This window comes from Uloborus diversus, chromosome 3 (genome assembly GCF_026930045.1).
Source record: "Uloborus diversus isolate 005 chromosome 3, Udiv.v.3.1, whole genome shotgun sequence".
NCBI classification, from domain to species: domain Eukaryota; kingdom Metazoa; phylum Arthropoda; class Arachnida; order Araneae; family Uloboridae; genus Uloborus; species Uloborus diversus.
The window spans coordinates 48,059,156-48,087,078 of record NC_072733.1 but is presented as its reverse complement, the minus strand read 5'-3'; the positions used below and the strand labels follow the sequence as shown (position 1 = coordinate 48,087,078).

General features: G+C 34.3%; 1 protein-coding gene across 1 annotated transcript in view; it reads left to right on the top strand.

Moving 5' to 3' along the window:
- Positions 1-853: 853 nt before the first annotated feature.
- LOC129218731 (leukocyte elastase inhibitor-like) overlaps positions 854-27,923 on the top strand; it is a 55,462-nt gene continuing 28,392 nt past the window's right edge. Inside the window, exon 1 of the mRNA XM_054853054.1 lies at positions 854-1,123. Coding sequence (XP_054709029.1) covers positions 854-1,123 — 270 coding nt within the window. The remainder of the gene's footprint in view (positions 1,124-27,923) is intronic.

The following is a 27,923-nucleotide window of genomic DNA, read 5'->3' as shown; positions in this document are numbered from 1 at the left end:
GAGGTTAGCTATAATGTTGCATGTTAAATTGCCAAAACGAAAAATCCACACACAATCAATGAAACCCTTATTTTACCAGAGTGCAAAGATATTGTACGGGGAATGCTAGAATCCGGAGCACAGAAAGAGGTGGTCCGAGAGCCATTTTTTGACGACACTATCAAGAAACGAATTGATGACATGTCGAGTTACATGGAAGCAACATTGGTAGAGAAATTACGAGTAGCTAGAAAATTTGCATTTCAAGTTGATGAAGCAACAGATATCGGAAACTTTGCACCATTCATTTACAGCCATTGTGCACTTTGTTGATAAGGGACGCATTAAAGACCATTATCTTTTCTGCAAAGAACTTTCTCAGCCTGAAATCGCTGATGAGATAGTCCACGTTACAGATGAATATCTGAAAAGTAACGGAATCCAGTGGCAAAATTGCACAAGTGATTGCACCGACGGAGCTGCAGCAATGACAGGTCCTATCATAAGGTTCCTCTCGAATGTGAAAAATCGTAACCCAAGTGTTCAAACCATACACTATTTCTCTCTCGTGAAGCTCTCATGGCAAAGAACTTACCAGATGAGCTGAAGTCAGCTTTGGCTGAAGTCGTGAAAATCGTGAATTTCATAAAATTGTGGTCGCTTAAATCTCGCCTTTTCTCCGTACTTTGTGAAGAAATGGGGGAAGATCACCCCTCCCTAGTTCTTCATCCAGAGATTTGCAGGCTTTTACGTGGTAAGGTACTATCAAGATATTTGAACTGAGGGGCGAGGTAAGACAGTTTATGATTTTAAAAAATGAATGCAGTACGCCAGTTTGTTGCAAGACAAATATTGACCGGCAAAACTAGCGTACATGGCTGACATTTTTGAACTGCTTAACGAATTGCATCGGAAACAGCAAGGACAAGGAGAGAATTTGGTTACATTTATGGACAAGCTACACGGGTTCAAATCAAATATTCAGCTGTGGAGAGAAGTAGATCGTGGTTCATTGGACATCTTCAAATGGACCGTCAACATGGCATGTGAAGGAAATAGAATGGAAGAAAAGCTGCTGAATGTGGTGGCTGAACATTTAGTCATGCTTCAGGACAAGTTTGAGCACTATTTCAAGAATACTAACGTAGAACAGTATGAATGGATTTGCGATCCATTCTCTTCATATGCGGGTGCCATCAGTTAAAGACCTTTCTTTGGTGACGCGAGAAGAATTTATGGATCTCAAGAGTGACCGTACTCTTAAACTTAAGTTGAGCGAAGTGCCTCAGGATGAATTTTGGTTGCTAGTTAAAAATGGGTATCCCACCATCTCTTGTCTTGCTATTGATGTGCTATTACCATTTTCAACTACATATCTTTGCGAACTCAGCTTCTCAGCCCTCACACTTATGAAAAAAAAAAACAAAAAGCAAAAGATCATCTCTAAAGAGCTTGGACCAAGAACTTCGTGTAGCACCTTCCAGCATAGAGCCGAACATCAAACGTCTTTGTTCCTCAAGGAAGGTTCAAGTGTCATTAGTGTCAAACGGAAGTTAGGTGCTTGGTTTTAATTTCTTGCTTGCTTCTTTCTTGAAACATTTTTTGATAAATCGTTTAACTGCAATGTGCACTTTAATGACATGTTTGACAGAAATGCTTTGAAACATGTCACGCATAATTTCATGTAAAATCTGATATAGGTAGTTTTGTTGTTCCTTATCAATATCAATACGTTCAAACTATTTCTACTTTCTCAATACATTTAAATACACTACATTAGTAATAATTGTTTTATTCGCGTGAAAAAAAGTCGCCCCCCCCCCCGCTCCTTTTTATCAGTGAATGATAAAAACATTTCTACACTGGTGTAAGAAGTTAAGAGAATTTTCAGATTTGGTCAATTATCTCCAGAACTACTGGAACGATTTTAATGAAATTTGGTATGCACATACATTAAAACAATACAAAACAAATAGCCACCCAAAATTTGAAACACGCAAGTATGATCATAAATAACACTCGTTAGAGTCGGATGGTATGAAACAGCGGTTGCAAAATTGAACAAAAAATGGGTTAGAGGAGGTATGGTCCTCTCTAACAGACATATAGGCCTTGCAGTGTGACTTCATACGTTAAATGAAGCAGTTAAGGGATCCAGGGGCAATCGCTTCCTCTCGTTCAACAACGCTGTACTAAGGCTATGGATGGTTCCCGTAGGGGGTGTTGCGAGTTGCTATTGCCCTCCCGAGAGAGTCCCAGACGTGCTCTATAGGATTGGAGTCAAGAGATATGCTTAGTCAATCCAAACAGTGCATATCCTCCCTTTCCCGAATTCGTCGACCAGAAGAGCACCGCAATACCTTGTGTTAACATCTATTTAAATTAACTCAGCGCCCCTCAAGAGATGAGAATAGGGCTCCAAGACCACATCCCTATAACACGCAACTGTCCCAGATTCTCTGTCAAAGACATTGAGGGGTGATCAGCCATCCAACTTGATGCCTGCCCAAACCGTCAAACCACCAACGCCATAATGGTCGATTTCGCCGATATTGGAGGGTAGGTAGTGGGTTCCTGCTTCTATCCATATGAACGTAGGACAATAATAATCGGTTAAGCTAAACTGGTACCCACAACTTGCCCTCCAATCGACCATTATAGTGGCGGATGTTTAATGGTCTGGGCAGACATCATGTTGAATGGCTGCAGACCCCTCCATGCCTTTGAGAGAGGCTCTGTGACAATTGCGAGGTATAGGGATGTGGTCTTGGAGCCCTATGACAACCTCTTGAGGGGCGCTGTTAGCCCCGAGTTAATTTCAATGGAGGTTAACATAAGGCTACGAAGAGTTCTTCTGGGTCGACGAATTTTCTGTAGGAGAGGATATTCACTAAATAGATTGGTCAAGCTGATTTCTAGACTCCAATCCTATAGAACATGTCTGGGACGCTCTCGGGAGGGCAATAGCTACTCGCAACACCCCTACGGAGATCGTCCATAGCCTGAGAACAGCGTTGTTGAACGAGTGGAAACGTTTGCCCCAGGATCCCATAAACTGCTTTATTTTAAGTATCAAGTAACACTGCATGGCCTATATGTCTGTTAGAGAGGACCATAATCTAGAATAACCCATTTTTAGCTCACTTTTGCAACCGCTGTTTTATACTATCCGGTTCTGACGAGTGTTATTTATGATCATGGTTGTGTATTTTAAGTTTTGGATGAATATTTGTTTTGTATTGTTTCACTGTATTTACATACCAAATTTCATTAAAATCGATCCAGTAGTTCTGGAGATAATTGACCAAATCTGAAAATTATCTTAATTTCTTACACCAGTGTATATTACTATTGCGAAATTAAGTTTAGTGTGCCCCACTGATCTAAAAATTTCTTAAGTGTGCCGCAAAGTAAAAAAGGTTGAGAAGCATTGAAATAGAGCAAGGTGCCTCCATCTGGTGGGGAAACTGGGCGTCAAAATTCTCGTGGTAAAAGCATCAGACGATAGTGGTGCTACAGGAAAGAATGAATGCTATTTCCGAGGAACGCTCTAGGTCTGCAACAGGTAGCGCCTCTAATGCAGCCCCGTTGGAGAAGAAAAAAAAAAAGATATTATTCAAAAAATCTAAGTAATTTTCTACACAAAATTTAGCGTTGCACAAAACTAATTACTACACAAAACTTTATACTGAACATAGTACTGTTAAACCATATTGCACCTCGGAAGGTACGCGACCTAATCTCAAAAAAGCAGGATTCTGCCATGCTAAGCACAAACGTCGTATCTACATTTTTATCAACATTGTTACGGTCACCAGACAGTTCTTTGTCCCTTTCTTTTTCCTAAAGACAATGTTTTATGGTCATTTGTAAATAAGAAATATTTCTTAAACACTCTGAAAAAAATGTCAGTTGAATCAAATGTATTTAGGCGCAAAGCTTTAAATACCAATTTCTCATTTTATACTCAGCTACAGATACGACTTTTGCGCTTAGCACGGCAGGAGTGGAGAAAACCAAGGTTATTTAGTGATTTAGTCTTAATGTTACAACATGCGCAAAAAGTTAATTATGTGATGTTTAATTTTAGTTTCTGTTGTCTTAGTTAATAATGCATACTGGAATTTCGATATTTTTTTCCCTAAGTTATAAAATTTTAATGACGTGTCGCTATTTATTATACCGTTTTTTCGCCACCACGCGTCAGGTATGTAAGTAAAATTTACGCGAGATTTACGAAAGGAAAAAACATTAAATTTAGACCGTAAACGTGATATGTTTTTTTCAAAATTGTAAGTCATTTTCCTACCCGGGTGCAATATGCCAGCGGTAGGCAACCTATACAAATGGCGGTCTCCTTTCCAAATTTAGCGGGCAACAAGATAGACTTTGAAGGGATGGGGAGTTGACAATACCCTTCATTGTGCAACAGGTAAAATCCCGTTCAAAATAATATTTTCCTACTATAAAACTTGTGAAACATACCAAGGTTTATTTGTAAATTCATAGACCCCTTTGTGAATATTTTTCATGATCAAAAGTCAAATATTTTTTTTCATGAAAAAAAGTACCATTTCAGGAATTATAAAGTGTTTTAAAATATATTCAAATAACTTTTGACAAAGTAGTTTAACCTATTTTTTCCGCAGAGTATTTTTTTTTTCTCTGACAAAAAACATGGTTGAGAAATATGTCGCTATCAACGGAAAACGGGCTGGAGATCGAAGGGTCGATGTTGATTGACAGGAGGTACCTACTGCTGACGTATGTAATTCATTTTTTTCTCTTTGTAACTTAGGATCTAGTGTAAGTTGTTGTGCACATCATTCACTTTGTATTCAGAAACGAGAGTATTCACTTGTAACCACAAAAATCAGTAAATTATTGTTTGTTCTACTTTTTAATTTATCTTTTAAGCTACTCTGACATTCTTTGACGTCCCCCATGTTGAAACCGCCGTTCTACAGTTTTCCTTTAAAACTCTTCAGTTTCCAATAATTCGAAGTTTTATAGATTGGAACAATTCGTATCTGCAAACCAAAAAGACTAACTTTAGTTAGTTCTGATTCGCAGATCATTAACAGTAAGTATACCACAAGGAAGAACCCTCGAGAATCCCCAATCGAATCAAACGTTTGTGATTAAGTCAGCAATCTGTAAAGGAAGCGATTTTAAATGGATTCGTGCTTGGGGAGGGGACTAGCGTTATCTCGTGGCGGACAAGCGAGGCACGACTGACCTTGAGGGAACTGTGAGATATAGAAATGAGTTCCAAATTGAATGGAATCTTTCTGATTTAAGAAAGGTGCAGGTTGTTTAAAATGCAAGCTTGTTTTTCCTTTTGTGCCTTTAAGAGGGCGACGGGGCAAATTCCAGCTCGTGTTCTTTGCACCAATTTAGTGTCTTTACTAATACCCCTTCCGTTGCTTAAGCAAACATTGTTTTGACAAACTCGGTTTATCTGAGTTTCTTGGTTGTAAAAAGACGCGCTGCCAATTTAAACGCAAAAAAAAAAATGTATGATGCAAAAATGTACTGACGTAAGTTCAAACATTGCTGTTTTCAGTTTATTAGTGCATTGTAATTAGATGCCACGAGCCATGTGAACGAAATTGTAAACAAATCTTTCCATTTTTTTACCAGGATTAAAGAGCGTCCCATCCTTCACAAGCGCCAGAAAAACTTTTGTCCTCTCTCGTGTAAAGTTGCCCTAATGTGACATACGTTTCTCTGGCTCCGTACAGAAATATTACACGGAAATGTTGGCAAACGTACTTTAAATTATTAAAAACGAAAATTTTAAAGTAATAAAACTTAATTGTGAATGTAGAGACATTACTCGATTGTAAAATACTGAAATCTTAGTACAGTGGCATGCACAATTTGGTTATATCATGTTTTGTGATAATGGATTTTATGCATTTTTAGCGCCGATCTAAAAAGAACTTTTCCACTCCCCCTGAAACATCATCAAAATCTTGAGTTTTACGGGGTTACTTAGGGAAAAAAACATATGAGATTATTAGTCAAAGAACACATCCGCCAAAAAAAAAAAAAAAAAACAGTTACAAAATGAACAGAGCAAAACCATCTCTTTTTGACAGACTGAATGTTCTGCGAACAAAGATGACCCAATATAAGAAAGGTCTTCCTGAATTGATAGCAATAGACTGATACGTTATAGACAAAAGTTCTCTTCCCAAAAGGCTGACGATTCGATAATTAAAGCTCAGTTTCCAAACAATCGACGAAAACAAGTTGTTTTTCCAATTTTCACCCAAGGAAAAAAAAACCCTCAATCGACATAAAACAATAAGAAATCCCTTTGTGAGTGAAAACCGTACGGTTTTATGCCAAGATAAGCACCAGCTAAATCAGTACTCGGCAAATTTTCCGAATAGCTTTTGTTATTATAAGCAATTGAAAAATCATATCTTAGAAACAAAAATTGGCTTTGAAACGTTTTTTGTTTCAAGCGGTCTACGTTTCCCCAATTTTCCTCTTCTTTAGCAAGCGAAAGCGAAGGGGGGGGGGGAGACGAGTATGCTTCTCTATCGTCTGTTTTCCTCTGCTTTCGTCACCTGATGCGTATCATTAAATAGTTACGAATTAGCGGAACGTTATCCAATTGGCTGGTAGCTAAGATTGCGCGTGCATTCAGACACTGATACCTTTTTTAATTTATTTTCTTGCAGTTGACGCGGTGCCTGTAACTCTTGATCAGCGTAGGGCTGATAATATTAGGTACGTTTGAATGATTTTTCTTTTTATCTTCGTTGTAGCTGATAAATGTGCTCCTTTTAGAGAAAGTATTTTGATGAAAAACTGTAATGGCATACACATTTTTCGATAAAGTATCCGATTACTTGTATAAAATATGCAGTAGTAATTTTTTGACGTACCGAATAACTAGCAATAACCATATTTGTTTACTAGTGCATAAAATAAGCAGAGTTAGTTTTATTTAGTCTGAAAAATATTTGTCTTTTATACATGCATATATATGAGACGACGTGTACGATTTATGAATTAATATTCTGATTTATTTCAGTTCATTTTTTTTTTTTTTTACAATCTAATAAAATCGGATATTTTTCTTTTACTTTGATGCCGGTCTACATGCGGATATTATAGCAGTAGCGATACTTCAATGTCGTAGTTGCGAAGGGCCCCTGCGAAATCATGTGCCTGGATTGGATTGAAAACTTAACGTCAATCAAACTATTTTTATCTGTTCAGTTGATCTGTATGGATTACTGCTACGTCGCGATTCTGTTTTTAACGGTTGTACGGGAGCTTTAGTTTAACTTACTTGAAAATAGCCACGACATCAGTGCCGTACAGTTCACCTGCTCGCGAATCACTGCCTTGTTAACCCAAATTGTAAAATGTTTTTTTTTTCTTAACAAATTGAAGGGCATTTAAACAACAGCACATTATGGTCGCTGCTTTTAGAACATTAGCAATTTAACAATGTAAGTACTTCAATATTAATAATGTAATGCCTTATTTCGATGTTTAAAAAACCACAAATTTGGAAAAGAAAGACTTTCTTTAGATGTTTTTTACAATCAAAGATAAAATCTTTTTCCACTGAGAAAGAGGTTTCACGAAAACCGAAACGGTAGTTTATTTTTTAAACTGTTGCTTTTTTTTATTATAAAAATTTGTTTTTGATGTATTGAGACAGTTTGAAGAACTACACTGCCGTGTGCAGGTAAACGGCAGTATCTCCAGAAATGAGTTTTCGAGATATTTGAAGAAATGTTTGGTGGATTCGATGCTAACAAAAACTTCGAAATCGGATGTTTTTTTTTTTTTTTTTGTCCCTTTTTTTCAGCGGAAACCAAATAAGAGAGCTTGTATAATAAAGATAACGTACAATAGATGACAAAAATGCAAAAAAATGAAAAATGAAAAATTTGCAGTTACTGCCCTTTACCTGCACACTGCAGTACACATCGTTGTCATCTCATTTATTAAACAATTATACGAATAGTGAAATACTTTACTGCTATTATTTTTAAGCACAAATGCCAGTTTAAATCAGTTGAACAAGCCAACAGTTGGAGGGGGGATGCAGTTGTGTGGTTCGGGGTTTCGTCAGAAGTCTTATCATCCGTTAGCTCGCTTATTTTTGCGTTGAAAAAAAATCTCCTTGAATCTCCGAAATGTGTCATTGAAGTTTTTACAAATTTTAGCTCTCGCTTTTGACGCCCGCACACATGCGTGTTGGGAAAGTTGTGTAAAAAGCATTCATAGTTTTTATTTGTTTTTTGTACCTTAACCCACTTAAAAAGTAGTTATTTCTGAAAATTGTATGAATTTCATGTTTATACACATTATTATTATGTATTTTTTAGAGTTTGTAAAGGGAGGGGAGGGAGCGATGACACCACAAATTATTGCCCGGTTGTCACCTGTGCTAGGTACGCGGCTGCCTATATTCTATATAAGCAGTGCTGTTAAACGAAGATGTAAGGGAATGTGGGGCCAAGTGAAACAGTGAAGATAACTTATTTTTTCAAAATGAACCAGTTGGAAATAATTTTGGCAATAAATTTGTCCCTCCAAAAAGAGTGGATTTTTTTTTTCAAATGGCAAAGTGAAAAATAAAACATCAAATCTAGTGAAATTATTTTTTATTTAATTATAACAGATATTTTTAATCAAATAATGAGCAAATAAAAGATTGAATGAATAAATGAAAAGGAAATGAAACAATAAACGAAAATAAATGTGTAACTAAATGAGTAAAAATAAATGTTAATAAAATAGTCCATGAATAAGAAAATGAATCAATAAATAAAGGGATTATAAAAGGAAAGAATGAAAATGAGAAGAAACTAATAAATGAAGGTGATTTAATAAAAGCTTCAATATGCAAATCAAATGAACTCTTTCGCTTTTCCACATTATTGCTTAATGTCTTATAAATTTATTTTTGAGTTTAAATTTCTCAGGTACATGGTCCATTGTCCACACATGCACTTGACTAACTATATAAAACAATTTAAATACAAATAAGCTTAATACTAAACTAATTAATACCGCACTGAATATTAGTAGGCCTCGATTGCTAATTACGGTGTTAATAACAGGAACTTAATCATTTAATAATAACAAACAATTTTTAACGTACATCAAAATAATACAATTCGAGTATCAATTTTTGAAAATTGCTTGTATTATTTTATTTTTTTCATTTCCAGAGGTATTTTTTTCCTGATTGAATTAGACTACATTTGTCACAGCATAGTCAAAATATTACTAGATAGTTGGCGCTAAAAGCAGAGCAAATATTTCACCATTTCACTTTGCCACGCTATTTTACTTCGCCTCACATTTAACAATATTTATTTGCGTCACTATGTACGTGCTATTTAAACCAAGTGACGATAGAAATTGTCATTAAAGTTTTTGCTTAAAGTTTTTCTAAAGTCTTATTCATTTCTTGAATTTTTGCATTTAATGCCTAAATTTTATTTTCACATGCATAAATACAGTAATAGAAAGAAAAACAACGTTCAAAGTGCGATTTCTCATTAAGTTCTGGCAAGTGTTTTTTGATTTCCAAAAACCCCTTTATTAGTGCAGAAAGATGGACGCTTAAAAATGTGATTTCGGTGTAAGTTCGAAGGGGGGGGGGGCTTAGAGTTCAGGTCCTCATGTTAATGTTATTCATTATATAACTTTTATGTATGCATTTATGCTCATTTAAAACTAAAATATTTCGTATATGCTTTCTTCTTATTTTCCTTTTTTAGCAAATTGTGCAAGTACAATTTTGCTAAAAATAATATGATATTTTGCAATTGAATGTCTCGCGGCAAGAACGTGATAAGCCACATTATGTGAATTTTCAGTAGGCCAATATCCAATCTCTAAAATTTAACTTGTAGAATTTTTCAAAGGTATTATGCATTTTATATTCAATACAAAAACTAGATATGTTTTTCTAAAAATGAAATAATCCACCGTCATGTTTATTTCAATGTCAAGTTGGGAGAAGCCGAAAATTTGATCGAAAAGTCACTCCTTGTGGCTTGTCACATTTCTGTCCCGAAACCTTCAATTCTATTTTAATTGATAGTTGTAGCAATCTTTTATTTCTATTGATGTATTGTAATAATGCTTCTAATGAATAATTGTATGGATAAATAATGAGCGTTCATAATCACAATTAATGGCGTTCAAACTGTTTTAATTTTTAACACCTAAAAATCTGAAATATTTATTACATTTGTCACTTAAATTTTTCTGCAGATGTACATCTCTTAAGCAAAGTTTTTTTCAGAAAGATTTGCAAATTAATTACCCTGTAAACTGGTTAGATGCCAAAAAAGAAAAAGATACACCATTTTTGACTGCAGATACCACTCTGGTGGTACGCTTTCATCAAACACCTGCCAAGTGTGATAATATGAATGTGAAATCTCTGTAAATGCCGCTTTTGTGCAGGGATAGGTTTGTGACTGTGCTGCCAAGTTCAGTTTAGTATGATTTTTTTGAGACTTAAAAGCACTGGTTCCCAAACAGGGGACGATTTGGTTTGTCGATGGGGCAAAAAATTCGTGGGAGTGATTGGGGGTGATTAGTATTTTAAAGACAGAATAATAAGAAAAAAACACCTCGGTTGAACCTCAAAAACTCGTTTTATCATTAATCGTTAAGTTAATAAATTTTCAAATTATTTCTTTAAAACTTAACTTTCAATGTTTTTATTCTCTGGGAATCCAATTAAGAAACGAGCTGATGTGTGCATCACATGACTTCTTTCAACGCTAATTAAATGATAATAGTGCCTTAGAGTAAGTAAAGAAACTTTAAATATTTTTACCCAAACTTTGTTGTGAACTGAAGCTAAAAAACGTTTCATGCAGATTAATGTTCCCCAATATTGGAAATTTTAATGGGATTCAATTTTCCACTCCCTAAATATCGCCAATAGTGGTTAAAATAAAACGAGAATTAAAAAAAAAAAGAATGAAAAAGAAAAAACGCTAAATTTGTTGTCAAGTTTTCGAAAAAGCTTGGCGATATATCAAGTGTTTGCCAAATTATAACACCATCGGAATGTCAAATATTACGTTATTTTAACACGGGAATAACACTGTGACATTAGAAATTTTTTGAACGTTTAATATGACGACCCCTCAGAACTAAAGTGGTACCGTGATAATATCACTGTTGCTGTACGTCTAATTTTACGTGGAAGTAACCCTTAACACCGTCATTCGACTAATAACACGATTTCGTTACCAGATTTGAACGTTCTGGTGCTACTGGGGTAGAATTAGTGTGTGCACCTCGAAGCGATTTTTCGAAAATTCAATGTTGTTCTTTTAATATTCCAAGTTTCTTTACTATGATAAAGCTGAAAGTATCTGTCCAAATTACGTTACCCAAACGCCAGTAAACTGACCATCGAACCAGGCATCGAATTTTCAGTCTTTATGTTTGGTTATTAACCATAATCCTCTGATAATTAGTGGATATATCAGTAAAAAAATATTAATTATATGACCCTTCTATTTCGACATAAAATTCCTATTTTTCGTAGGTTTTCCTCCATTTAAATTATTATTCAGTGCTTCAATTCAACTTTCCACAGCATTACTTTTATTAAAATAAGCGTGAGGAAACTCTTTGAGATAAAAGATGTGTTGCAATTTTATTTCTTGAACATGAATAAAAAAAATCTGGCTTTTGTTTTGAGGCTTTCCTGTTATCGGGGGATTTAAAATGTTTCCTTTCTGGTTATTTTTCTCAATCTGCCGCCCACAAAAAATTCACTTTTTTTTTCAAGCCTGATCGTTGAACACGTCTCACTTGACGTACCTTTTATTTTCGAGGTACAGCATGCAAAGCCGGGCGACGCAGTTGGCTTTACTTTATTTTTTGATTTTTTTCTCGAGTCAAATCATTTAGAATAGTTTGACCTACTGAAGGTAAGCATTGGCTGCTGGTTTTCACTAAACGAATTCTACAGCTCTACTAATGCTCGTAGAAACTTCAAACAAACTTCATCTTAAGCGGAAAATTCCTAGCTTTAGAACGATTAAAACTTTAAAAAGAAATGAAATAAACAAATTCTTCCCCATATAATCTAATTTTTATGAAAAATGGGCTAAAAATTGGAATAGAAAAAGTAAAAAATCGAATTTTGGAAAAATCGCTTTGAGGTGCACATCCCCATGCTACAAACTAACTTCGTGCCAAATTTCATGAAAATCGGAGGAAAAGTGTAGACGCGATGAGCGTCACAGAGATCCTGACAGACAGAGTCTTTCAGCTTTATTATCAGTAAATAAAAGGTCACGAAGAAGAAAGATAAACAAATTCTTCCCCATATTATCAAATTTAAATGAAAAATGGGCTTAAAATTGGAATAGAAAAAGGAGAAAATCGAATTTTCGAAAAACCGCTTTGAGGTGCACACCTCCATTCTATAAATTCTGTGCCAAATTTCATGAAAATTGGCAGAACTGTCTAGGCGCGATGCGCGTCACAGAGATCCTGACAGACAGAAATCCTGACAGAGAGATCCAGATATAGACTTTCAGCTTTATTATTAGTAAAGATAAAGAAGATAAAGAAGAAAGACAAACAAATTCTTCCCCATATTATCAAATTTATATGAAAAATGAGCTTAAAATTGGAATAGAAAAAGAACAAAATCGAATTTTCGAAAAATCGCTTCGAGCTGCACAATCCCCATGCTATAAACTAATTCTGGGCCAAAATTTCAAAAAAAATCGGCCGAACAGTCTAGGCGCTATGCGTGTCACAGAGATCCTGACAGAAATCCGGACAGAGACTTTCAGCTTTTTTATTAGTAAAGAAGATAGAGAAGTAAGATAAACAAATTCTTCCCCATATTATCAAATTTATATGAAAAATGGGCTTAAAATTGGAACTAAAAAAGAGAAAATCGAATTTTCGAAAAATCGCTTCGAGGTGCACACTCCGTTGCTATAATCTAATTCTGTGCCAAATTTCATGAAAATCGGCCGAACGGTCTTGGCGCTATGCGCGTCTTAGAGATCCTGACAGACAGAGAAATCCGGACAGAGAGATCCAGACAGAGAGACTTTCAGCTTTATGATATAGGAACGATATGAAAAACTATTGGACTTCATATTCGAATTCAGTTTCGCGTTATTTTGGTTTTCTAAAATTTCAAGTTGTACGAACACTTTTGGGAGCCTTCGTAGGGATCTTACGGTTGAGCAATAAGAACTTTTGCTGAAATTCTGTGGGGACTACCATTTAAATATATTTCTAACATTCATGATAAGAATCGCGTGCAAATAGACAACCATATTTTTTTTCTGCAGCTTGAGCTGAAAATAAATCCTTAGAATGGCACGTAATTTAAGTTTTACATATATTCGTCAAATCTTTAAATTTTTTAATAACATGTTAATGTTCGAATAGAATAACCGGTTGGTTGATTTGATGACATCACGCTGAGTGTCTATGAGATGTTTTCATTAGCTTTTATCAACCGGTAGCTTTATCAGAATTCGCCTGATTAGTCACCGGTAAATCAGTTATAGTATTCGGACGTACCCCATAATACTTTTCACGAAAAATAATCCCTTTGAAATAAAACGTAATTATTTTCTGTCTCTTTTAAGAAGAAGTTCTCGATTCGCGAACGAATTTGCATATCATAATATTGACGCGCAGTCGTGTGTGATTTCATTGGCAGAGCTTTGAGCTGCGCGGAGATGTTGATGACGCAGAAAGAAGCATCTCGTAGTTTCCATTTGGCCACTGTAGGTTGTTGTTTTCAAAAGATGTAGAGAAGGTTTTTTAGTTTTCACCAAGTTGGGAAATTTAATTTGAAGTTTGCCCCGAGTATGCAGGGTAAGTTTGGTTTATTCACTCGAAATTCTAATCGTGTAATAGAAAATGTTATTCATAAAGCTGATAATGTGTCATAGCAGAGATTAATTCTAGGATCGGAACGCCAATGAATCATTACTGAATCCAGAGTTTTTTGGGGAAGGAGGGGGGGGGGAATACGAAACGGCGTTCCGGCACTAAGTCTTTACTGTTTAAGGAAGGGCTACGGAGTTGGAGGGGAAATGACCCGACTCGGTCTTCGGGAATTTTAGAGCCTTTAACTCAGACAAGTTTTGAAATCCATTTGTTATGGCGTGCCCACCTATAAGGGGGAAAACGTCATGGCGCACATTGCGCCATTGAAATTGTAAACGAAGTATATTAAGGGGTGTTTTTCATTTGGGGGGATGAGGCTTCTCGCTGGGACAGAGGAGGGTTTTTATCGGAGTTTTTTCGGGGGGTGGGGAGGTACTAAGAATCTTTCAAGAAGTTGATTCTTCTAGAAAATGATTGTTTTGAAATGCCTGTTTTAGCTATTTAAACTTAGTACATTACATGCGTTCTGTTGTTTTTGATAAAGCACTGTATGGTTTGTTAACTGAATATCTTAGGTCTCGAAGGAGTACAACCTTAACAACTAGTATTACTTTTTTTTTGTGCCATTACTTTTTGAAGATTGAAATTTGTAGGCAAAGGGGGGAGGCGGCTTACTTTTGTTATGCCCCCCCCTACCCCCAATGATAGCTTTTCGCATATTTTCTTCACTTTTTTTTAACTTTTAGGGAAGGATGTTAATATACTTACGGTATGTTTTTTTTTTCCTCCAAACGCTTTTAAGCAAGTTTTACAGCTCTTCTTTGAATTTAAATTAATTGTACACATTTTAATTAAATTTAAGTTAGGTTTTTCTTTTTTAATGCTTTTGCAATTAGTATTTTAATTCTTTTGAAGTGTAAAATGTTCATTTTATGATAACTGCTGACTATTTGAGCTAAATTCTTTCTTCTACAGGAAAGGGGTAGTTTCATTTGCTCTAGACAAAATGTGTTTTTTTAATTATATTCTTTTACTATTTGGTTAGGGGAGAAATAAGGATTTTCAGTTAAGAATTTTTATTAAAAAGATCCGATCGCTAATCCATCGGCCTCGCTTAGCTCGCTAATCGGTTAGGTTACGCTAGGGTGGTCACTTAGCGAGTTAGGCAGTAAGCAATAGTTGATGTATTTTTTTAAACGTTTTTAAGCTACCGTTAGCGTAATGGTTTTATTCGGTGAAACATTTTTAATTGCAAAGAAGATCGTTTTAGAATCTTGAGGGTGTAAGCATTTTACTTAAAGAAAACTATTATTTTAAAACGGGGAGGGGGGACTTATCATTACAGAAGTTAAAATGCAAATTTTTGAAACTGGATGGTATTTTACATTAAACCTGTATTTAAAAATGATTCGTTTTAACGATCGCGTTTTTTTTTTTTTTTTTAATTTTTTTTTTTCATCAATCGCGAATTGCTTATCTTCACTTGACCAAAGTTGATGTTGCTCTGATTTTTCAGACTGCCCTTATAACGTTGCATACGTTGCCTGATAACGTAACTCATATTCGTTGTTTTCATATTTATTAAGAGGAAAAAATTTCGTCGCCATGGTTACAAATTGTTTGCATTTTTTACGCTTGGTTTAAGCAGATTTTACTTTTAAAAAAAGGGTGAGGGTGTGAAACATCAACATAGATAAAATCTGAAACATCTGGAGAAAGCATCAACATAGTTGAACTTAAAAAACAAGACTTCAGCTAAATGCCAAAATCAGATTGGTAACAAAAATACATTACGTTGTATGGCTGTAAATAATATTTATGATAAGTGTGGTGATGAATATTGGCCATTAAATCTACATCCTTATTCGCTCTTTTTTTTTTTTTTTTTTTGTTTAAATGTTCTTTTTTTGCTTTTACGGCTTGTTATATTTTCAAACATCATGAAAAATAAGTCAGGCGACAGACCTTTTCTGACTAATAAACTAAAGCGTGTATGTGTCCCCAAATGCTTAATTTAGTAATAACTGCCCACATTGTATATATTTAAAAATTTGTAACCCATTTCTTTGGTGTACGTTTATCCCTTTTTAAAAAATTGTTATTGTACAGTACTACCATATTTTTTTTTTTGATTTGTTGTTAGTATTACTGAAACCGAATGGGGAATTTACTTTTTGCGTTGCTTGCATACTTCTATCAGTTTTTTAATGGCTGCCAAAAGTGCAAAGAGGGCTCCCATCTTTTGTGACTGTTAGATTTATCCCAACCATAGACAAAAACATTTGAAACTGTCAGGTGGTAAACGCAGGGTCTGATTTAAGTGTAAGCACGAGACGCACGGTCTTTGGAGCCCCCTAGCTTGGGGGGGGGGATCAAAAACTACATTATTTTTTCGTAGTGAATGTTTGTATTTGTTTTGCACTATAAAATGTTTCTAAATATTTTTTATTCTAGTGTAAAAGTTTAAAAATTGTTATTGCTGGCTCTGTTTTTTAACAAGGTTTATAAGTTCCAAGGAAAACTCTCTCCTATAGAGAGAACTCTCTGGAGTGACATCAAGCGTAGAATGAGATCACTCGGATGTAAATCCATGTTGGTATGGAGCTCATTTGCTTATGGCAATTATTTTGTTTCTGTTGATTTAAAATATTTCAAGATATTTGAATTTTTTGTAATTATTTATCTATGTAAGTTTCAAATTACTAATACAGAGCGGGTTGATCTTTATTGGAAGCTGTTAAACTGAATAGCACCTGCGTATCTGAGCCCAGAGCCTGTTGAGAGTTGTCACTTTTGTATCCGTAACATCAAAACAACTTTTTATTAATATTTAGCTAGTTTATTTACCTCAGCATTACTTAGCATGCGACTCAGAAAATACATGCAGCTGACTGATCATTCTTGAATGACCTTGTTAAGTCAGCCAAAATCTTGATGGAAGCTGATACTTATTTTTCTACAGGTACACTTCCCACCCCTCCAAAAGCATTTTTTCTTTTTTTTTGCAAGCAGTTTGAGACCAGTTTGGGGAAGGAAACACTAAGGTATTCAGTGACATTATCAAAACATACGTATATTTACATCATCGGCTTACTGCAGCCTATAGTCATGCAAATTTCATTGAAGTCAACCTAAAAAATATCAATGATGCAGATTGCACCACTGATTTTTCTATTTGGGGGGGGGGGATGGTGAGGTTTATCAATTTTTTTTTGGATGGTATGCCATTTTTCTTGGAATGGGGAACCTCTGCACTGACAAAAAGATTTTTAATTACGTAATTTGTACTGCATGTTAGCACCATCTTAAATCCCATTTTAACTCCCCAAAAATGAGAAGTATTTGTTATATCAGTCATATTCTCCTTGTTAAAAAGCAAAAGTATTTTTAAACCCTTTACAAATAATTTATGTGCAAGCAATGAACGCTTGATTACAAACATTTTACTTTAGAATCAATGAAAATATAAATAGTAGTACCTTCTAAAATTGGTTTCAAAACAACTTCAAATTCTCGGACCCTTCTTGTACCCTTTTTGCGAGAATGACCTCAATTTTTGAAAAATAGCATCGGTGGGGTTACTCAGGTATTGAATATGGTATGAATGTGAAAAAAAAGTCTTTATTACCACTCTATCCACCGGGATAGTTCCCGAAATTTCAGTTGAAACCAGTCCGTCAATATGGACCATTTTCTTTTGCACGACGTCCAGTTTAAAAGAAAATCCTAAATCTGTTTTTCAAATTCTTGAATCAGAGGTTGCTTTTGATGCTCTAGTTTTTTAAATTCTTTTCAGTTAAGTGGAAGAATTTTTTAATTTGGATTAAATTATTCCTTGCAGCGGGGGTGAGAGACTGTCATAAAATGCTTCCTTTATAAAATAACTTCATGCTCTTACATACATAAACACACTATGCTTTACATACTTACATTATACATACTTATGCTTTACAGTCTGAGTAAAAACTTTAAGGCCAGTTAACTTTTGTAAGAAATTGGACAAATCTTTAACTTCGGATCAAAGAACCATTTGAGTGATAATTATTAACCTTAAATACAAGTAAAAAAGGCCAAACATTTCGTTGTAAGTGTTTCTTTATCAGAAAATATTACAGATCAATATTTGAACCTGAGTAAAATTTTTGAGGCCAACATAGAAAAAAGTATATCAAGGAAAAAAATGAAAACATTTATGAGCTTCTGTAATTAGCCATTTTTTCAAATTACTTCAAATATTCTTGTTTTTGTAGATAAAACTAGTTTTTGATACCGTTCAGATCTATTTTATGTCATTCATCTTTGATATTAAATTTCAGCTCTGATGAAGCAAAACCTCTCCTATTGGCATAAAATGATCTTACTAAGTCATCCCATAAGTTCTATATTGAGCTAAGTTCTGGAGACTTAGTTGGTCATTTCTAAGTTTTAACAATGTTGACTAGGAACCAATTTTTTGCACTGTTACTCGCATGGATAAGTGCACTGTCTTGCTGATATTTAAATTTTTTTTAAGCAGTAAATTCAGCATTTGGTAAAGATGGCTTGCGAGGGTATTTTAATATGATTGTGCATTCATTTTACCTGAAACAAACATAACTGAGCCAACACCATATTAAGTAAAGTACTCTCAAGTCATGCTAGAGTCTCTATTTAATTGGCGCTAGGAGAATATCTCCATTTCGTTTCGTAAATCATGCCAATAGTGCTTCCATCTGTCTGGCGCATCCTAATTCCACTTATTTTCGTCATAAACATTATTCGTAGCCATTGGTTACCCCTGGTTATGATTTCATGGCTAAAGTTCCGATGCCGTATGTTGTGCCTAATCAGTAACTGAGGTTCAGGCAATTTTGCTGCATAAATCAAACCTCCACGCCTTCTAATTGCGTAATACATCGTTTTTGACAAACCTTTAAAAGTATTTTTTGAATAAGTTTCCTGATTGAGTACATTTTAGATGATGTAAGTTTGCAAACACTTCCTCCATCACGCGAAGACAACGCTTTAGGGCTTTTCCCGGTGTTCTTTTACTATAACTGTGTTTCAATTTAAAAAAGTTGTTGACTTCAATCTTCCAATGTTTTCCGCAACAGTATGACTAATCATCTATGCTGAAGAAAAATATTCAATTTGCTCTCTTTCATGAACAGTTAGCTTTTTAGGGTCATTCCATAGAAATGTCAACCTCAGAAGTTTTTTTTCCACAAAGCCTTGATTGTGACCTATCATTTCATTCAGCATACTTTCTAGTACATAAATCCATTAACAGTTTGCCAAAATTTCATTCGGTGTTTTTCTTCTGACTCTAAACGTGCGAGGTTCTAGAAAAGGCTTAGCATACGCAAAAAACACGCGTCTACGTTTTCTTGTGTAACGTAAAATTTTTCGCAATTTTTTAAAAGAACTATGTTTATTCTAAATGATTAGATGCTGGCCTAATAAAATTGACTGTTCTTTTTGCACACATTATAAGATAAGTATTTTAATTAGTTTGGTTATTTCACTGAAAATATTTACGTTACGTTAGTCACGAAAATGTACTATTTTCTGCTTAGAAACTAAACCAGATGATTGAACCAAACAGCAAATTTTTTTTTCTTATATATGTGTCATATCTACTTAAAAAGTGCAAAATATTTATTTTAGTATCAGTAGATATAAAATAATGTGCTTAATGTAACATTTCAGCTGTGACTAACGTAACAGTTAGCATGTGACTAATGTAACATTTTAAAAATGACTGCTAATATTTTTAAAACTTCTTTAGTTTAATGTACATTTTCATGAACAATTTTGAATATGTAGGCATTCTATCTTGATTGAAAATATAAAGGGTGAAAAATACCAGTAATATTACATTGTAGACCTTCTGTTTACTTAGAAAAATATTTTTTTAAAGGTCTTTATAAAGATACTTCCAATCTAAAGAACTATTAAAACAGAAAAAAAGTGAGTAAAGCAAAATAAGTATTCTGCTGAATGTGCATTCAACACAAGAATCGAAGCTTTAAAATTGAGATAATAGAAATACAGTCTTAACAAAGGAGAACGTCTCTAAGTTTTATCCCCCCATTATTAAAATGAAGTAATGGCTGCTCGTTGGAAAACATTTGAAGATGTTACATGATACAGTGACAATAAGCGCTGCTGCCATATATTTCAGAAAATGCTCGAATGATCATTTTAGAAATGCAAAATTTGCGGTGATATCTGGAATTAAAATGCATTCTACAAAAACGTTCGAACATTTTTTTTCAATATTACATTTAAATTCAAAAGGATGCATAACACTTCGTTCGAAGAATCAGTAAACCTTAAAAAATAGTATGCCCTTGAAAAGTACTACGGAGTTTCTTTTAACGATAACTAGTATATCAGCAGAATACTAGATTTCGGTGAAACTATCAACTTGCATAAATTTAATTTTTACAAGAGATATATTTAGGATTTAATTAGTCCAAGAATGATGTTATTCAGTTTGTAAAAGCAGTTTTTTTATTTGTTAATTTTTTTTCGCACATTCAAATTGAGTTAATTGAACTGAATCCTTCCATTCAATTTCTTACACTGATATAGAAAAAAAAGTAAAGAAAGAACCAAAATACAACAGAAAGAAGGTTCCTAAAAAGTGTAAAAGTAATATAAGAGCAAGAAATTAATTATAAAAAGTTTTTTATATGCATTCATTGCTTGTTATACGATGGTTACGTTAGTCACACACAGTTTTTCGGAAAGGTACCATTTAGGGCCAAAAAAGATTCATCTGTAACAAATCTGTAGTACATTTTTAAAATAGATTGTTTACCTCTTACGAATATATCGGTCAATTTTAAATGCCTGCCTAAGTTTCAGAAAAATTTGCCTCGTAACATAAGCATTGTTTCTCAGGGTTGCAAAAATGTTACGTTATTCACGATGCCTTTTTTGGTGAAAAAATACCTGCCAGCGCTCATTTTGCTTCAAATTCTTGGTAGAAATGAAAAATAGTCATCTTGTACATTTTAAATCTGCATATTAAACCAAAACACATTTATTTTTACTCCCGTTGTACGTAAAAGGAGTTTGAAAAACAGCTGCAAATGTTACGTTACTCACTATGGAATGACCCTTTACCTTTCGGTATTTCTACAAAGATAACCTAAACTTTGAAGAAATTAATGACAAAACTACAGTTTGAAGGGTTTCCACAATCTTGGTAACTGCGATCATATTTTTTTCAGTATATGTACCTGTAGTCCAAAAAAAATCTAGTGTCCTTAAAGTTTTTACTCAAGCTAAAGTACTAACTATGAATGTATCACTGTTTTTCTGGTAATTGCATACTTTGCAAATCATGCCTGTTGACTTATTTCTTACCAATAAACATTAATAATTAATAATACAAAAGTATTAAAATCAATATAGTTTTATTTTCTAATTTTCACAAAAATATTTACTGGCCTTAAAGTTTTTACTCAGGCTGTACATATATACGTATAAATTTGATTTTTTTTCCACTAATTAACCATTTTTGTCCTCAGATGAGGTTGTAAAATGCAACAGGTCTTCAGCTTCTCATGCTAAAGGTATGCTCTTTTTTGAATGTTACTTAAATTTATTTTTGTTAGTTATTTGCGAAAATGTGCAGTTTTTAAACTTTGAGCGTGTTTAATGTTTTTTATCACTTAAAACGGGAATGCAATGCTAAAACTTCATGTCAACGCTGCACAGAAAAAAAATTCATTTAAATGTTTTAAAAGTGTATTAACGCCTTAAAAGTGTAAAATAGATAGTTACACTCAGCTGCTAATGCAAGAAGTTTAAGAGGATCAAAACAATCTTATATTGATTAAGCAGATTACGAGAAGTTTTTTTTGCAGATTTTATCAATGTAGTTTTTAAATTGTTTTGGTTCTAACTCGCTCCTTCAGTGCATAACACTGGAGCTTTTCAAATAGTAACGGGGGGAGGGGATATACGTAGATATTCATGTGAAAGAACGTGACAAAATTTCTTAACACTAGCCTCTTTTTGCATTGTCTAGTATTTTGCTTAAAGAACTTCAGCAAGCTTTTTTTTTCTTTTAATCCAGCAAAACTTTATTTTAAATTTCATGTAATGTTTAGATTAATTTCTTGCAACTGATTTGTTTTATTTTGAAGACCCTTAATTTTCACTGTTATGAAACTTTCTTTCACTTAGCGTTTTTAAATGCTTCATAAATTGGCATTTTGATTGGCAAGAAGTCACTTTTGAGATTTATCAAAGTCAAAACCATTTTCATTGAACTTTTTAAAACTTGCTATAATAATGGTTTTTTGGTCATGAAAGAGCTAGAATTTTCCGGTGACTTTTTATTAATGAGTTTTTCTATTTCTATACAATCGAAAATTTTCTATATACCTGATTTTCCACTTGGTACAAAGTTTCACAACTTTTTTGTTTTTAATACCCCCCTCCCAAAAAAACTCTTCCTCTAATAAATTTGTCTTACAAGAGAGAGGATGTAAAATGAAAGGTTAAATTTTCATTTGGTGTACAAGGGCTCACAAAAGTTTCCGTATCATTGTCCTTTTCAATGAAATAGTGCTCTTTCCATTGATTAAAATTAAATTTTGGAATGGGTATATAATAATATCTATGATCCGTTTTTAACAAAACTACATGAAATGTTTTAGTTGCAAAATAAAAATTGATTTCTAAGACGTTAACAATCGATTAGTATCAGAACTTTCTCACAAGTCTTCGAACACGTTAAAAAAATAGTAGCCTGTTTTTTAGCGTCTACAACAGCATTAACACGACTGGAAATAGAATTCGTTAGGTTTTTATTTTAATTCTGAGTCAGTGTTCATGCATTTGTCGATCATTCTATAGTTTGTAGTTTGCTTTTCATTTTAATACCGTGTTTTCATGCTCTAACCCCCTGTTTTCTCCAAATACGTTCCATTGAGTTTAAATTGGGTTTGGGGGTGTTGATACGGTAATTATAAAAGTTATAAACTGTTATAGATTGCAAGCGTTGTAAGCCTTGTGCTTCTTATCATTATCTAGTTTTAAAAAATAATTTCAAATACCCACATTTTGGGATGATAGTTTTAAATTGTCTTAAAATATTTGAATAAACAAAATAGATAATTATTCTATAAATAAATACCAAATTATCAATTCCTGGTGCTAAAATGCACCCGAACACAATAAAGCCCTCACCGCCACGCTTAATTGTTTGAACTAAGTGCTTGGAATAAAATTCCTCGCTTTTTCTTCTCCTTAAAATTAAACGCCCCATCGGAACCAAAGCTGTTAAATTTGCTTTCATCTGTAAATAATACGTTATTCCAAAACATTTCGGCCTCATTCATCATTTATTTTGCAAAGGTAAACCTTAGCCTTTCGCCATAACAAAAAATGTTTGGCAGGCAGATAGTGCTTTTGCAATCCAGCTGCTCCGAGAACTCTAATACAGGCGTCCCTCGTACAACACGGTACTTGTACAACACGGTTTTGACACCGACCCGGGTGTCACGAATGCTAGGTACGCCACTGTTCAATGACACTTCCTAATCTTTCAGATAACCTTAATCGAATCACCTACTCTCAAGAATTCCAAAGAGGTCAAACCTAATTTATTTAAGGGTAAAGTTTGACTTTTTACTCACAAGGTAACAAATCCGTCCTCTGCGCGTTTTATTTTGAACAAAATGGGACACATCCAGAATGAGTCTGTAGTACAAAATGTTTTTAATTCAAAAGAACACCTGTCCAAATTCTTCAAATTTTAATCCTAGTTTTAGGTTCAAGTACTTAGATAAGAGAATATAATAAGGTGAAATATTAGGATTTCGGTGAAATTGGAGTTTTCAACATTCAGGTTTCTTTTTAAAAGTTAAGGTATTGTTAAAACAGAGTTGAATGTAATTTATGAAAACCTATTGCATTTTAAAATGTTGACCATACAGCAAATGCTGAAAGTCACAACGCAAATTCTTAGCAAAGTAGGCTGGTTTCCTAGAACTCTCTAAACGGATTTTGAATGATTTTTAATAATTAAAGCATGAAATTCTTTCTGAAAATACTTTCTAGGTTTTTATTTGTATTATAGAACTCACTCAGACCACTGTTAAATTTAACTTTTTCAAACTTTCTAGTTGTAAATTTTAAGTGAATAACATATTTTTGATCATTCAAGAACTATTAAATTCATCCCATCATTTTTTTTTTTTTTGCATGTTTTGTAAGTTTTAAGTATTGAGTGTGTATTGAAGATTATTAATGTTCTGAACTTTTCGGTTTCTGAACTTAATACCTCGTTGGCTTCCGAGCAAAATAATTCTTATTGAATTTAAGAAATCAATATTTTTCCGAAATTAGTAGCTTGAATCTTGTTGTTTTAAGCAAAATACTCCGAACGTATTCTTATTGTCCTTTTTGTAATGTTTGGCAACGACTATATCTGCTTAATCAATTTAGATTGTTTTCTTATTTAAATTTAATGCTTGTTGATCAACACGACTAAATTAAACGCAGGAAGCGTTTATTCAACATAGCCATGGACATTTTTTTGAGGAGGGGGGATGCACTTTAACACAACCACACACGCGCGCGCGTTTTCCAACAACTTACAAAAAGTAAAACATTGATACGCTATTTACATTCACCGACATACACTACGCTCTGTCAGACGCATTTCATACATTTATTTGAATACATTTTAAGATCTTATGCATTCACTTCATTCATTTTAACTCATTTATGCTTCCGTTACATTAATCCGTTATTTTCTATTCATTCATAATTTATTTCATACAGTTCTATTTGGTTTCTTTACTATTTGTAGAAACATACACACATTGCTTTTAACGCACACCATTTGCAGAAGCACACATTCATGCCTAAAAATAAGGAATAACCACGTATAACTGTGCGAAAATTGCAGATTACTACATACACGTGTTTCGGGGTCATAAGGAACCTCTTCTCGTTGCAAAATAAGTGAGCTTATGGATGAAAAGATATCCGGCAAATACTTTGTCGGTGATCTTTTCATCCATAAGCTCACTTATTTTGCACTGAAAAAGGGGATCCTTGCAACCACGAAACAAGCGTATGCAGTAGTTTGCAATTTTGGGCAATTATACGTTATTTCTTATTTTTACTTTTTAACAACAAAGGTATTTATCCTGTTTTGCACATTCAACCATTTTTTATGTCTTTCAAGCATACCTTTCGCATATACGGACATTCATACATGACACATCCACATTTTTCACCGGGATATGTATGTGGCTATCATCTGAAGCCTTGTGTCGTGATGGGGGAATATATATTTTAGCATTGCTAGGAGCAAATTCCTGATTGGAGGAACAAATAACGGACGATGTTTTTTCATGTCGGTTGACCTTTCGAGCGTAGGGATTCAGGTCCTCTTCGCACCGGTAGCGCTGTGACTGTGAATAAGCAGTCGGGTGTTGAGGTAATGGGTTGGGGAAACGGGTGGAGCAACCAAGCTGGTTTTTCAGCACATGAAGGTTGAAGTTTGAAAAGGAACTATATGCTTTGGATTTTTTTGAATTGAAGAGGTGTGGATGGGTGTGTCGGGGTCATGTTTGAATAGAGCCACCGATTCATTCGGGATCACCAGGGACTAAGCAGAAATCTTACTGCAGGGGCTCCTTAACATTGCCGATTCGTGGCAGCCTTTGAATAACTAGAACTTCCTCACGACAGACTAGTCGATTTCGGTTACTTATATACAAGGTGTCTGAAAAATAATTGACACATTTAAAAAAATCGTAGAATAGCAACAAATTGTCGTATGGATTGGCGATTTACGCATAATGATCCACAAGTTCAAGAACATTTTGTAACATCGTAAAAAAGGGAAACAAAATGTGTAATTTACGTTAACGGCTGTATCGTCACAGTAAAAAAAAAAAAAAAAAATCTGTGACGATACCTCGATTACTTATAATTTTTTTATTTTCTATGTTACAAAAAAAAAAAAAAAATCTTGAACACGTGAAATATTATGACGCAATAGCATATTGATGCGATTTTCAATGAATGTGCTTTTTCAATGAATTTTTCAACTGTGATGCCCTTCATTTCTTAATATCGTGGGCCCTTTGCGGCACCAACTTTGGGAACCTCCTGTTCTACACAGTTACTTTTCTTCACCGTACCCCATCTCTCAATGGATACGCCATAGGTTTTACCTTTAGATAGTTCCGCGTAGAGGACTGGGCCCGTACTACTAGGGTCCCCTGCATTACTGGGCACGGCGGTCGATTGTAGTAAGTGATACTCGAACGTGAAGGAACAATACGCTGGGAGGCGCCCCTTGTTGGACGCCATCCCAGCTTGGATTGTGCCCCTTATATTTGAACCTGGTACACCGTGAGTGTGGTATAAGCTATACCTCTTTGGTGAGTTGTGGCTCCCCTATAGAGATACTGGTTAGTCGATCGTGTATAAAAACATTCAATGGACACTCCCCGCACTGAGTACTGTGACATCACTAAGCGTCATGAAACCGGTTAACCGGTAGCTCTATTCGAACATGACCCAGGATGGTTCAACAAAAGTTAAAACGTGGCGTATACTATGTATCGACTTCAAGTTGCAAGATGGTGGCACAAATGGTGGAACCCAATTTGCATAAGATTTACATGATGGTTGCTTTTGAGAAAAAAAACAAGCGGTGTGGGTTCTAAATTACTTACAAAAAAAAAAAAAAAAAGAAACCGGAAATCAAGTATATTGAAGCAATAGGGAAATATTTACTGCTCAATCTTTTTTTTTATTCAAATTCGAGAAACATTTTTAGCAGTACAGTCCCTGAAGGCTCTTATGCCATTGACCAAGTGCACCAAACTTTAGTTTTTAGACTATTGGGAAATGAGTTGCTTGATAGAAATCTTAGAAATGGTGAGACACTTGTTTGGTACTTTTATTTCTTGTCAGAAAACATAAAAAATACTGATGTTGTATAGCATCTGTTTGCTTTAGTTCATCATTTAAATTAACTGAGTCTTGTAGTGTGCTATGTTACGGAAGGCTTACCTCAGGACTGTTGATGATCGTCCTTGGACAAGTTCAGTTCGAAACCGATTTAAAAAAAAAAAAGAGATATGGGTCGCTGTTCAAACAAAAAAAAAGTTTTTCGTGAAACGTCGTTGTTTACAATCAACATTAAATTTTAATTCAAAACTCACGCCAGACTCCAAAAGATTCTTATAGTGAATCTTGCTTCAGATAGTGAAACGCCCAAAGCGTTTTCTGCCTTTCTGATTTATTGCAACTTCCATGCGTTTTTCTCTTCCATCGATTGCAAAGTTCAGTAGAATGTAAACGATAAGCCGTTAAAACGATATTTTTCGGCCGTTGGTGATTCGAACTCACAACCATAGCTTTATTGGCTGGATGCTTAACGAACGGAGTTGCTTTTTGCTACGTTGTAATAGCACTTTTTTCCCCATTTTGCTATCGGGATTTTAATGTTGTTTTTGCTGTTCAGCTTGTATTCGAAAATCGCTTCGTTTCATTAGTTTTTTGGCCCTGAATTAAATAGTGCAATAAAATACAAGGTTGCTAGTATGTGCTGAAATATTCCTTAAATTTACACAGTACATAACGGGAAAATAAACAATAGAGGATAGGACAAAAAGCAATTATTTTTATAACACTAATTATTTTATTCAATTATTATTATTATTATTATTATTATTATTATTTTGCTTTTACCTCAGTATATCATTTTTTTTTTCTTTTTAGACACTTAAGAAATCTTAAGAACTGTTAAATGTAAGATGATATATCTTTCAAAATGGCTCAACAAAGCATTTTTCAAACAATTGACTAATCGGTACAACCTGTGAGTTGGACCTGTTGAATGGACAAAATGCTTTAATAACTGTGGGAATGATTTTCTAAGAGGATAAAAAGTATTCTTCGGTGCCTTTTGATACATTGTGACCCTTCAAAACGACCTATACACACAGAGACTGGTCGGTTCTTTTATCCTAATTCCGATGACTTTTAAATCCCTTCTGAGTGTCCAGATATCAGTTGCTCAA